Here is a 13776-nt window from a genome sequence, read left to right on the forward strand (position 1 = left end):
GAGTTTAAGCAGCTTTCTTTTGTTTTCCATGGTTGCATCAGTTCTCCTATAAGAACTTCTCTACATTGCCCAGGACAAAATGTCCTTCCCCAGGGTAGTAGAAGGAGGTGTATCTGCAGGAGAAGAGTATTGGTGAGATGGGAGTCCCGGAAGGGTGGTCATTTCTAAAGGAAGTGATCCTTCAGGCATAGAAGGAGACTATCCCAGTACAAGGGAAAAGGGGTAAAGGAGCCAGAAAGCTCCTTTGGCTAAACAGGGAAATCCAGGGGAGCCTAAGGGCAAAAAAGAAAGCATATAGGTGGTGGAAGCAGGGGGAAGCTACCCGGAGGACTGGAAAAGGGCCAATGTGGTCCCTATTTTCAAGAAGGGGAGAAAGCAGGATCTGAGAAATTATCGGCCAGCCAGTGTCACCTGCATCCTTGGAAAAGTTTTTGAAAAGATTATGAAGGATCATATTTGTGGGAGTCCAGCGGGAAAAATAATGCAGCAAGGAAACCAGCATGGATTCATAGCAGGTAGATCATGCCTGACCAATCTGGTTTCATTTTATGACAGTGTCACAAAATGCTTAGACGCAGGAGTAGAGGTGGATATTGTTTTCTTGGACCTTAGCAAGGCCTTCTATATGGTATCTCATTCTATTCTCATAAATAAATTAAGAGGCTGTGACATAGATGTTTACACAGTCCAGTGGGTAGCAAATTGGCTTAGTGATCACGCCCAGAGAGTGGTAGTAGACAGGTCGGTATCGACCTGGAAGGATGTGGGTAGCGGGGTCCCGCAGGGTTCGGTCCTTGGACCTGTACTCTTAAATGTCTTCATCATTGACTTGGATGTGGGCGTGAAGTGTACTCTGTCCAAGTCTGCGAACAATACTAAATTGTGGGCTGAAGTGCACACTCTGGAGGGTAGGGAACGATTGCAGGCAGACCTGGACAGGTTAGAAAAGTGGGCAGTACAGAACAGTGTAGCAAACCCCCAGTTTTTCTTTTTTTTTATTTTGAAATATACTCCCTCCCCTTCCCCTAACCATTTCTGACTTTCTCTCTGACCTCTCTATCCCTTATATGTGATTTACAAGTAATACTAGGTAAGCTAAGTTCTTATACTCCCACATAGTAATAAGCCCCTTTTTATATTGTAAATAGTGTCCTATTCTGTTTGTGTTGATTTTTGCTGTTTTATATAGTATTATATTGTGGTCCTATTATTTTTGTATTCATTTTTACTATTTTATATTGAATTTATATGATTTTAGGCCTATGTCTATAAAGTAATGTCAAGCCTCCAACTTGTGTCTGCTGCCCTATAAAATATGTTGCAACTATGACTCACACCTACCCCTCCTATGTAAATTGGTTTTCCTTGAATGCCTGAAACAAAAGAGTGAATGGATGAGTTAAACACAATGATAGCAGGACCCCCTACTAAATCACCTCAGCATCAAAACCAATACCTGGACCAATGACCCAGCCCTTGGAACCACCCTCTGCATTCAAGAAACAAAAGATGAGGCAACCCACCATTGTGCCAAGGTGGCACAGGCTCAGAATGAACATCTGGAACCTCTGGAGCAGGACTGACCTTGCCTGGACATGCCCTCCTTATAGGAGATCATAGGTAGTCTGCCCCATAAAGAGGGGTAAGTGAAGACTGACTCCTTGGGGTGCCATCTTCACCTGGAGCAGGTCCATCCCAGGGGGCACGTGAGGGGCCGAGCTGGAAAGGGATGTGACCCTGGCAGACGGAGGGGCCGGCCGTGGTGGAGCGCAGCGTGGCACGTTGCCGCGGCAGCGCTCATATCATCGCGCCGGCGCCCGGGAGTTCCAGGCAGTTGCTGTCGGCAGTTGGAGCAGTGCTGACGGCCGCCCCATGTCTGGGCAGGGACAGGTGAGCGGGACCTCGGGGACGCTGCCCCTCTCCTGCCCCCCCCTGGTGCACAAGGATCCCAGGGAGGAGGCGTCTTGCCACACTCAAATGTCCACGTGAGACTTCGCTGACACACGGGACCCAGCGCTGTCCTGGTCCTGGGTGCCGGGTCCCAGGGACACCTCACCTGACTCTGGCAGTGCGTAGAGAGTGCCAGTGCAGACCCTGGTCGGCCGTGCTCGCTGCTTAAGTGATGGGCAGGGGGGCAGGCGGGAGCGCTGGTGTCCCCCCTGCAAGCGGCGACTGATCGCTGGAGCTGCTACAGGAAGTGGCCGCAGGGATCAGCCGTGGGGGAACTCCCTCCAGGCAGCGAGATCAGCCACAGGGGGGATTCCCCCTCCCCAGGCAGTGAGACTGGTCGCAGCCGATCTGGGCACCAGTTCCCCATGACCTGACTTGAGGACATTTCCACCAACTTCCCAGTCTCATGGGGCCTTGGGGTTTAGTGGAACTTCATTTTTCAGTTTTTACTCAGCAAAATGCCCCTTCCATCACAGTTTGAGAAAGGCCTGGACAACCGGCTGGTCCCTTTTTCTACTCCTTTTTTTACTTGCTTTTAAAGCCAGGAAAGAGGATCACCAAAAGCCGTGCTCAGCCTAGGTGACCCCCACAGAAAGTCTGTTTCCTTTTCCTTGGGCTGCAGAATCCAGGACTGGAGCTTTCCAGGTCTGTTTTAAAAAAAAAACAGGACATCCACGTCTGCACCAGGCAAGGAGAACACCTTAAGCGACAGGGGTCACAGCTCCAAATTATAGAGTTTTTCGTAGAAAATCCTCCTCCTCTTTCCTCCACATTTTCACAACCTCAGCCTTGCCCCTGAGCATGTAGCCTGTTTCCATCATCTTGACCCACAGACGTGTTGCTCAGATTGGATCCTTCAGGATTCGTTTCCCTGTTTAAATCAGGGTCAGGGTGCTTAAGAATTTCATGCAAGCTTGTGAGACTTCATGGCACTTTTGGTTTCTCATAGTGATTGCCTGACAGCGGCTGGAGAAGGACAACAAAGCCAGTCCAGAGGAGGATTTGTCCTAGAGATCTCTCAGCTGAGGGTGAGCAGGTAAGGCTCGGATAACTGGGCAAACCACCCTGAGGCTCACATCCTTGTGGAGGTGGCAAGGAAGCGAGGGTCTCTTCTGATTTCAGGCCCAGGTCCTGCATTTCAGAAACAGGTAAAGACTAATTCTGGATCCACAGAAGACCTGCCTTAAGAGTAACGTTTCCTACCAGCTCCATATGTAGGAGGCACGAGCTGGGCACGGTCCAGAGGCAGAACTCTGAATAGGACAGGATAAGAAATGTTTGTGTTTTAACCTTCTGTGTTTCATATCTCTGATTCAGACTGTTTTTTTCTGAACTGTGAACCTGACGCCACCAAATGGTTCCAGATGCAGGGTCTCCTTCAGAGCCAGGATGGATAAGGCATGGTGCACAGCCAGTGTGGACAGGAACGCTGGATGTCATTAGAGTAAATGTAGCGTGAGATATATTGATAATGCAGAGCAGGGGAATAGATCCTTTCCTGAGCATTCACAAGGATAAAGACCCCATAGGTACAAGACAGGCAGAGAGCAGCAGAGAGGGTCCAAACGTCTACCTCAAAGGACCAAGAGTTCAATTTGGTTTGGAGTGAAGGGCCAATATGGGCAAGTCAGGGAGTGACAAGTCTCCTGTGAGTGGGGAAACACCGAGGGAAAAGGGCATGAGAAAGGAGAAGTACAAATTCTTGGAGGGGAAGGGGCTCTCCAAGGGGCTATGTCCAAACCACCCTAGTGATTTGATCCCATAGTCCCTTTTCACCTAGTGGACCTCACGCCCACCGGCTACAGCTCCTAGGAGGCAGAGGAGGCCCCAGAGAAGAGCGTCAGGACCCCTCAGTGCCTGAGCCTCAAGGGGATCACAGCACACCTGGAGGGTCTGTGAGCATCTGCCCAGCAGCGCTCCATCCCCCAGGGCAAGTGAGTGGCCTTCAGCGTGCCCCTGCTGGCTTCACATATTTGCAAATTTGGCTGGAGAATCAAAACCTCCACGTAGTGACGCAGCCCCTGGGGCTCTCCAAGGCCACCTGCAGGGTGTGTGGAAAGATCCCCAAGGGTGGACTCTCAACCCCTCCTCAGGCAGGAACTGCTCCCCAGGCTGAGTGGCTCTGGGAGCCTAAACCTGTGGTGCTGCTGAGCACCCACAGCTCTCATGCAAGGGGCTCCACATGTCATTGGTTTGGTGCTCCTGTGCCCCAGCAAGAGAGCACATCTGAGGGGAGGCCTGGACTCCCAGGTTTCAGTCCATCCCAGTCAGGGACAGGGAGGGGGATGTGGCAGGGCGAGGGAACTGCATGTCCAAACCAACTGAAGGTCTTTGTCCCTGACCATGCAGCTCTCAAAGCCTGAGACCCCTGGAATCAAAGCTGCTAGGATGCGGAGGGAAAAGCTGAGTGAGCTGCCTGTCTCCTGGACAAGGGAGACTGGCCCAGGAGGGCAGACAGGTGGTTAGGGAGAAGATGCTTTGATGCCTGGCTCACGACTGCTCCTGCTCCTTGCCAGGATGGACAGGCTGAGGCAGATGCTGAAGAACAGGACGCCCAGGGTGTCCCCAGGGGAGGAGGACAGCAGCAGGAGGCCTGGGCTGAAAGAGGAGGGCCACCCAATTGGTGCAGTGAAAACAACCAAAACCAGGTGGTGGACATGCCTGCTGTGCTGGATAAGGAAACCCGCAGCTCCCATAACAAAGACTGAGGAGGGAGAGGAGCCCTCTCGGAAAGCAGGGAGGTGGCCCCAGCTCCATCTGGGCAGGCGGGACCCAGTACAGGAAGAGCACCAGGCAGGGCTGCCATGCAGCTCCCCTCCCAGGGCACCCAGTCACCAGGAGCTGTGCCCTGAAACCAGGCCAGAGGAGGCGGCCCCCTGCATTGCCATGGAGGGGGACACAGCTTCCCTGGGGCAGGAGGTCAGCAAGCCCTGCCCGAGCCCCAGCCTCAGCTGCAGCTCCTCCCGGGGAGACCTTGACAGCACTGTGGAGTCCGGGAGCAACCCGCCCTATGGCACCACCATGAAAGGTGAGGAGACAGCCTGGGTGCCAAAAATCTGGGGGCAATGCGCTCACTCAGACCAATCGATCCACCTCTGGCATTACGCAGTTGAATCCTAGCCAGGGCAAAGGGCCTGAGCCATACATCTCCAGTGATCCTAGTGTCATGGGCACTGTTCCTTGCAGCAGGGCACCATGGGAGTTGGCTTTGGGGGAACCATGGTCAGTACAGGGGCTGGCACCTGCCAGGGAAGCAGGGACAGTCTGGTCCCCCTGTCTTGGGGGCCATGAGGTTGAAAATGCAGAGGAGGTGCATGGGGACATGGTGTGTGAGACTTGTTCTGGAACAGGGCTCTAGGCTGCAGACGGAAGATGAAAGCATTTCTGCACCCCCTCCCCATGCCCCTTTACATGCTCCAAGTTGCAGCAGGAGTCACCCTCTCCCTTTTCCTCCCTTGTGAAGTGATTCCCTACCGGCCAGGCAAGGAGGTGGAGGAAGAGCAGGAGGGTGAAGACCTGATGCTGCTGGAGGAAGAAGCCCTCATAGATATCATACAGCACCTCCAGGGCCAAGGAAAGGTAGGAAAGTTCCCTAGGGGAACTGGCATCCAGACCACCCTTGACTACCACCATCCAGCCTTTGGGGGCAGACATACCGCATGAACCCAGGTCTCCTCAGTGGAGACACTCAGCCTATGGGCTCTGACACATCCACCTGTGTGTGCTGGTCTGACACCCAGCCTCCCATCACAGAAGCTGCCTCTACTTCTCCCTCTGCTTCCCCAGCAGGAGACCAGTGCAAGGAAAAGGGGGCACCCAAGGGGTCTTAGTCCCACATTTGATTTGGGCAGGATGGGAAGGTCCCTGGCCAACACCCTGTCTTTCCTCCTATCCTGCTCCGGGGGGATGCAGGACAAGGAGCATGGAGAGCGCTTCCTCCTCGCCATCCCCACACTCTGCAGAGCCACCAAGCAGAGGGGAAAGGACAACCTAGAGCCAGAGACCTGCAAAATGGTCCTACTACAAAAGATCATGGTGAGCTTGGCAAAGCACTGGGCACTGTCGGGACTGGGAGGGAGAAGAGACAGGGGCTCCCAAGGCCAGGAAGGCAGGGAGCACACAGTGGAGGTCAGGCATGCCCGGGCCTTGATGTGGGAGAACAGGGAAGGAAAATTCTGGTCTAAAGCCATATAGGACAGTGAGCGAATCCTGCATCTGGAGGGCAGCCGAGGTGGGATCAGGGTGTGAGCGGTTGGCTCCAGGGGTAAGTGTGAGAGGAAGTTGGAAGGGGAGGGCTAGCCACGTTGGTTGTGTGGGTGCCAGGGAAATGTGCAAGGGGGCCTGTCATAGTGAGCAGGATCCATCTGCCTGTGCCTGGAGCATTGGGTGGTCTTTCCTGCAGGACAGGCCTGTGGCCTGTGGGGCCCCAATCTCACATGGTCCTTTGGGTCTCCAAGGGCCTGATGGAAACAGCGACACAGGATGAAGAGCCAAATTGGACCCTGTGCAACAGCATAGCTGCCATCTGCAGCCTCAGGTACTGGTGCCCCTGCCCAACACTTCCAGCCCTGATATTGGCTCTGGCATTGGTCGGAGTTCCTCGCCCACCCCACCCAAGTCACATGCCCCTGGTGGCCATCGCACATTTTTGCAAAAGAGCATGGGCATCACTTCCTTCTGCCTGGGAAGGCATTTCCCTCCAGGGGTGTCAGGAGGGCCTTGAAGAGAGGATAGCTGTGGGGTCTTGCAGGAGGGCAGCAGGGTCACAGGGGCAGTGGGAGAGGGGGCTCTATTGCAGCCCTGACACTGATGGGCTGGGAGACTTCAGCCGGTTTGTAACCACCTGTCAGCTCCTGCTTCCACTGCTGCCAGTTGGTTCCAACTCCCCAGCCTGTGTCCAGCCCAGAGCAGTGTGCATGCCAGTCCACAGAGCTCAGTCTCACACAGGCTCCTCTCCTGACAGCGAGCTGAAGCCAGCCCTGGAGCCAGCCATGGAGTCGTGCCTGCTGCAGACCACCTTAAAGATCTGCCTGACGTCCCCAAGACACAACAGCCTTTACGTCAGGGTCAGTCCTCCTCCCCCTACACAGTCCTGCCTGACATCCCCTGGCAGGTGCAGCCCTGGGCTGCATGGTACTGAGCCTTGGCTATCCTTCCCCTCCAGACCAAACAGCAGAAGCACATGGAGGACCTGGAGGCCTTGCTGAGGAGCCTGTTGGCCACCGCACCCAGCTTGGACAGGCTGCAGTTCCTTTGGGAGGTGAGCACAGTGTGGAGGAGCTGGGCTCTGGGGAGGGACTGCCTTGGTGCCCTGTGAGCTGCCCAAGCTTGTCCTCAGAGATGCATCCCTGCCCTGTCAGGAGAGAGACAGGTTTGTCCTGAGGGATGTGCATTGTCTGCACTAGGCCTGGAGAGCCCTTTTCAGACCCTCGGACCATGCGGGAAATCCTCCAACCTCCAAGATAGGCTCGAGGCAGAGGAAGGGCATGGGCTCGTGGGTACTGCAGGGGCCAGTGGCCATTGACCTTGTTTCTCCCACAGCACCTGACATCCTGGCTGCAGTCTCCTGACACCATAGACAGGGCGAAGGCCATGAGAAGCAGCAGCGCCCTTCTCCGTTTTGCTGTTTCCCTCCTCCCGCAGTTTGAGGTAAGGGGTCCCTGGGCTCAGGGGTGCCTCCTGGGTCTTTTGAGGCTGCCATGTGATCACCCTGCTCCAAGCAATGTCACATTTGGTCCTAGTCTTCCTGGAGCTGCAGGGCATGGAGACCTCCGGGGAACCAGCTCGGGTCCCTTGGCTCCAGGCTGTGATGGGAACAGAGGGCTTTAATGCTCTGGCTCTAGCTGTTTTGCCCTGACCTATCCTGTGGCATGGGGCAGCAGAAGGAGATGGACAGAGACACCCAGGCTGGGGAAATGTGTGTGTGATGCAAGGTAGGACGCAGATGCATTCCCTTCCCCTATCCCCCTTGTTAGGACTCGCCCGACATGCCCCAGATGGGTGACACCACGGCCCAGCTGTGTCTGTCCCTCAGCCACCCAGCAGCAGACATCAGCTGCCAGGCCAGGGAGGGCATCTACGTGCTTGCCCAAATCCTGCTGCACCACAAGGGTAAGGAAGCCCGGCCAGGGTGCAAGACCCCTATGGAAACAATCCTTCTGTCCACATACTGATCCCAGCTCAGGGACAAGAAGCTTCCCCTGTCAGTGTTTGCCCACACCCAGATTAGTGTGCAAATGTACACCAGCCCTTTCACTCCAAAACCCAGTTTGGCCTCCGGCTAGGAAAATCAGCATGTTCAGGGTCTGCCCTGGGAAGTGTGAAAAGGAAAGAAGATGGGAGAGACAAGGAGGGAAAGAGCCCCTGGCTGGGCAGGAGCAGAAGCACAGACCACAAGAAAGAGCCTGGGGGTGTTGCCAGGGAAGTAACTTGGAGCAGCACTTGCCTTGACTGGGTGCAGGCATTTCTGATATTTGGCCCTGTCTAAACCAGGCAGCCTGTCCCAGAGCCCCCAGAACATAAAGGTCACAGGATACCTAGGGAGCTTGGATCACCTCATACGACTCAGGATGATGAAACCCTGCCAGCGCCCTGTGCACATGGTGCCATGGGGGCAGTGGTGGCCGCACTGGGCAGACACTAAGCACTGAAGCCACAATGCCAGCTCTGAGTAAGATCTCTCTGTCCTAGGCCGAGACATGCAGGAGGCAGAGGGGCTGCTCCATCTAAGCCAGGAACAGCAGAGCCAGGTCCAGAGCTACATGGACCTGGCCCAAGTCGGGGAGGTAAGGATGCTCTGCATAGCTCTAGCAAAGCTTAGGGTGTGGGGCTGTGTGTCCTTGGACTGGCTGTCCTGGGTTGTGGAGAAAGGCCTGCTGCTTCTCTGCAGCTCACAAGGTTCCCAATACTGCCCTGGTGAGGGGCTGGCCTGGACATGGAGCCTGGCTCTGGGATATGCAAACACTTTCTGTCCCCTGGGTTTCAGGTGTTTCGAAAAATATTATCAGAGGGGCAAAGGAGCTGTTTCGTGCAGAGGGCAGTTGCGGGGGTGCTGGACATCAACATGTGTGTCAGCCGTGCTGCGCTGATCCTCCTCTACACCATCCTGGGGGAAGCCGGCCACCTGATCGGGGACAAGGTAAGCAGAGGGTCGGGTTCAGGGAGTGGGTGGAGGGCCACAGGACCCCTCACCTCTAGGCCACTTCATCCCATTGACACTTAGTGGCCTGGGGAAACAAGTGTAAAAGGAAATGGGAAGCCTGGCAAGTGCTTTTGAGAAAGGAGTTTGTTCAGCTGTATGCTCAGGATGGCACCAGCCTGTCCCCTGCACAAATACGGCCCCTTCAGCTGCGTATCTCCAGCCAGGACCTATGACAGCATGTACATCTCCATCGGGAGAAACTGCCACTGCCTAGGTTAAGGGCAGGGCCCCTTCATGGCCCCAGGTCACTGCAAGTGGACCAGGGCAATGGAGTCATAGAAGAATAAACCCCTCAGGCACTCATCTAGGTTGACCCCTGCTCCAAGAAGGATCGTCCCCATCTCAAGCAGCCTAAAAGAGTCCGTCTTAGAAGTTGTGCTTGATCCATCTCTTAGAGACGGGGAGGGGCTGGGTAAACTCTTCTGCTTCCTGATGCTGTGACACTCCTGTGGCTGCCACCTCCCAGAGGGAAAAGAGTCTCTCATTGGCCCTTGTGTCTTCACAGGAGGAAGAAATCCCTGCCAGGATCATGAGGAAGCTGCTGGTCATGAAGGGCTTCAAACAGCTGCCCAGAGAGCTGCAGGGCCACAGCCTGCTGGCAAGCTCCTCCAGCACCCCCTCCCCTCTGCAGCAGCCCAAGGTCCCTTCTGCAGGTACTGTTCCCTCTCCTCTGCCCCTGCGGATCAGGGACCTGTGAAAAGAAAGACAGAGCCTCACGGCTCCAACACAAACCTTCTCCCTTTGGTGTGTGGGGAGTTGTCCCCTCTGTCCCCAAAGACACCTGGCCTGGCATCAGCTCTCCACTGCGCCCCATTCCCTTCTCTTCCTGCCATTGCCAGGACCTATTTCTTCCCCCCATGCTCCACACACCAGGCAGTTCATCTCCCCATGCATGAACAGGGCTAGAAAACAGATCTCCCACATCCTAAATGACTGCTGTAACCATTTAGGTGTTTGACTATGCCTCAAGCACAAGGCAGCCATACAGCCCATCACCATTAAGTCTTCTGTTTAGAAGACTTAAATTCACCAACATGCATATCTGATCACCCTTTGCTTTTTCTTGCCCCTTATGATGACAGCTTCAACCAACAGCGAGGCTGACAGCACCTCCCTGAGCAAATGCAACATCCAGAACCTCACAGGCAGCAAGATGGCCACAGAGGGAACCTCCAGTCTGGAATCGGCCACCACGCTAGGGTCATCGACTGATGTGAACACCCCCTGAATCAGTCAGAGCTAGCCTTCACCCGGAGAGATTTCAACATCAGCCCGGACTTGAGAAGTTCCCAGTGGGTGGAGACTTTCGATTACTCTTCCACCCACTTTGCCCATCAAAGTGTTGGGGGCAAGGAACGGGAGTCATGAATTTCCGGTCCCTCAGTTGTGGGAACAAGGTAGCTCTTGCAGTGTGTGTGGCATTTTGCAATCCCAGGCCTCAGGGCTTTTGCCGGTCGCCAGTTGGGGCCAGGAAGGAATTCCCCCCCCCCCCTGGTTTCGCTTGAAGATCATACTGGCTGTGGGGGGTGGGTTTCGCCTTCCTCTGAGGCATTGGGGCACAGTGAGAACACAGCCGTGTCAGTTCTCTAAACAGCAGGACTTACTACACCTGGCCAAACAATTAATCCTCATCAGGTGGAGCAGGGAGAGAGAAACAGCAAATGCTGTGTCCTATCCATCACGTTAAATTATTGTACAATAATAAAGTACATTTTTCTTTCCTTTTCTGATAACTGTTGATTGCTTTTCTATTTACTGGACGTAACTAGAGCCACTGACCTACTGAGAACAAAGGAACTTCTTGCTGCTGCTGGTCTGCCTGTTTCTTTTTATGGGCAGTCTTAGCAGCCTTTAGGTTGGCTTGGACTTGGTGAATGGTCTTGTGGAGCTTTAGTGCCACAGTAACCAGTCAGGAGGAAGGTGCTGTGTGGTGGAAACAGAAGAAGCCTATCAGTACCAAAAAACCAGAGAACTAGCTCCCATTGAGGACTAATAATCCTGATAACTCCAAAAGCATTTTAGTTACTGCTTTAGGATCTGGTTTACTCATTCTGATTGATCGTCTGCTTGGGTGTTGGAGGGCAGTGTGCTGGTGAAAGGTGGAGGCAATCACCTAAGAAGTGGTTGCCCTTAGCTAAACATGGGGTGTGTGCTGGGACCCATTATAAGAACTGAAATCATCGTGAAAACGATGTCATCAAAAGACATGCAGAGCAGAAGGGAGGCTGTAGCCTCTGCAGGTGAGAGCTGGGCTCAAGGTGGGAAGAGGGCAATCTTTGTGAATTGATCTCTGTGACAGGGCACTAGGGTGCACCTGTCCCATTAAGAGGAAAAGCTGCCTGAGAAGCAGCTTCCAGGTGAGGAGTGGGGGAGGCGCTTTCTGGTGGTGTTTCTGCGCTGGCCACCTGGCACAGAACTGACCGTCAGGACTCCAGGACTCTACAGTCGTGCCAAGCCTGCCCCGTGAGCCTGCATGGGGCCCCACCACCATGCAGGACCAGACCTCAGTGCTGCGCATGCCAGACCAAGCCCACTGCCCAGCCCTGGCCCTAGCCAGAATCAGGTTCCCACATAAAATGTCCATGCACCAACTGCAGAGAAGGACCCAGGCATTATCATAATCTGAATATGAGTGAACACTGTGCTTTTGTTGCCAAAAATGCCACTAGCACACTGGTTTGTATTAACAGGAGTGTCCCTTGTGAATCAAAGGAAGTCATTTTTCTGCCCTATTTGGCACTGGTGAGGCCTCACATGGACTAGTCTCCAGCTTTGGACCCCTGCAACAGGGGCCCTTACCTCTGTTACTGGGTGCAGGGTGAAAGCGGCAGGGAGGCAAACTGCAGAGTTGTAAGCCTGCTAGTAGGGTGCAGACTGCGGGGGCATTCAGCCTGCTCATTAGAAAGGAGCCGTTCCTGTGCCCAGGCAGGGAAGGGGGCCTGGCTACTGGAAGGTGTGGGGCCAAGCAGGGAATTGAAATGGAGCTTACAGAAAAGGAAGTTTTGGCTGTCCAGTGAGAGAGGGTGTTGTGTGTGGAGTCCTGCTTGCTTTCCCCAGATTTGAGAGTAGAATGATGGGTGCTTGTTTCTGGGCTTTGCTGGTTGCCACATTTTGCTGGCTTTGTTGGGGCCAGGAAGGAAATTGTTTCCCTTCCTGTTGCTAGAATTGTCATAATTTTTTTTTTTAATTCCTTCCCTCCCACCTCCCCCAAGAAGCATTGTGTGCTGGCTGTAACGAAGGCTGGAGATTTTGATTGTGACATGGCAGTGCTCCTGCTGGAAGTAAAACCTAGAAGTTACTGGCTAGAAGCTTTTGCCCCTCTGCTCAGGGTCAGATGGATAGACGCATTTAGGGTCAGGAAAGAATTTTACCCCTCAGTTAGATTGGTACAGGGTGCGGGGTTTTGACTTCCTTTTTAGCAGAAGTTATGGCCATCTTCCTTGTGTAAAGGTGCTGGAGGGTTTGCTCTGGGTTTGCAAGCCGCATCAGCGGCTCACAGCATTGGGGAAAGAATTTGCAGCAGGCTGTATACACAGATACAGCAGCATAGATAACCAGTTTGGAGCTGAAGGTTGCAGAATGCATGTACGTGTTTGGACAGTGGTAAATATAAATGGGAAACCTGGGGGGAGGGAGAGGGAAGCTGGGGACTGCTGCCAGAAGCATTGTTTCTGAGAGGGCTGCCAAGGGTTCCTGCTGACTGAACTGCTTCAAGGAGAGCTGCTGCTGAGGGTTCTGCTGAGGGTGGAGGAGCTGTAAGCTACTGAGTACCCAGGATCACCTGCTAACCATTGCTGATGGAGCAGGGTTGCACAAACCTCCCCCGCATTAAGTTCCCAGGGTGTAGGGACCCACTGGGGTGGAATCAGAGAAAGGGGTAGCTAGGGGAAGTTCTCTGGGAGAACTAAGGGAACTAAAAGGAAATTGTGGCTTTGTGGGAGCTCTAACAGAGAGCTCAATAAAGTACAGCAGATAAGGGGCACTCTAGGTGCCAAACACAGGGGAGCTTCTCTGGGTGGGGGAGCCCAGGGAAGGGGAAGTATTTGCTGACAGGAGATTTTTCCAGGTACCAAGGAAAGACGGGACAGAGAGGAAAGAAACTCTGGTCTCTGAAGCAGTTGACCCCAGATCCTGATGGACGACTCCGTCTGCTGACCAGATGGCAGCATTGCAACACCTATTTTGAGGCAGTGAGCACAGCTCCACTGAGTGTTCAACTCTAGTGATTACACAGTTAATTCCTTTGTTGCTGGCAGAGTGATTCTATGGAGTTCTTGCTGATTAGGTGTATCTGACTGTTATAAGTTGCCTGGGAGGTAAAGTTGAAAGAAACAGAATTTAATTTTTTTTTGCTTCTCTATATAATAAGTACTGGCTTTTATTTGTTAGTGTAGATTATTATTGAGTCTATTAGAATTTTTTTTTTTTGTTATTTATGAGATTGTTGAACCTCTTAATTTCTCAGGTGCTACTGTATATAATCAACTCTTGTAAAAAGTAGGGGTGTGAAAAGCGGGCCCTATTTGATTTGGATTTGGATTCAGCCGAAGTCAGGGGCAGTGATTCAATTGGTTGATTCGGATCACTGTCCCTGATTCAATTCGACTGAATCCAATTCGACTGAA

The 13776-nt window shown here is 53.4% G+C and overlaps 1 protein-coding gene across 2 annotated transcripts; it reads left to right on the forward strand.

The window, feature by feature from the left end:
- The first annotated feature begins 1182 nt into the window (after window positions 1-1182).
- Window positions 1183-10872, forward strand: LOC102567640 (uncharacterized). 2 transcript variants are annotated; one of them, XM_059724526.1, is made up of 14 exons: window positions 1183-1890; window positions 2900-3884; window positions 4467-4978; window positions 5414-5529; window positions 5863-5985; window positions 6408-6487; window positions 6914-7016; window positions 7115-7210; window positions 7492-7599; window positions 7926-8061; window positions 8641-8735; window positions 8936-9088; window positions 9657-9804; window positions 10234-10872. In XM_059724526.1, the coding sequence occupies exons 3-14, from the start codon at window positions 4468-4470 to the stop codon at window positions 10377-10379; spliced, it is 1815 nt and encodes a 604-aa protein (XP_059580509.1). In that variant the 5' UTR covers window positions 1183-1890; window positions 2900-3884; window position 4467; the 3' UTR covers window positions 10380-10872. The 2 variants fall into 2 exon arrangements, with proteins under 2 accessions (XP_059580509.1, XP_059580508.1); XM_059724525.1 differs by lacking the exons at window positions 1183-1890; window positions 2900-3884 and having other exon boundaries at window positions 3895-4978.
- Window positions 10873-13776: the final 2904 nt, after the last annotated feature.

Source organism: Alligator mississippiensis, chromosome 3 (genome assembly GCF_030867095.1).
Source record: "Alligator mississippiensis isolate rAllMis1 chromosome 3, rAllMis1, whole genome shotgun sequence".
Taxonomy (NCBI): Eukaryota; Metazoa; Chordata; order Crocodylia; family Alligatoridae; genus Alligator; species Alligator mississippiensis.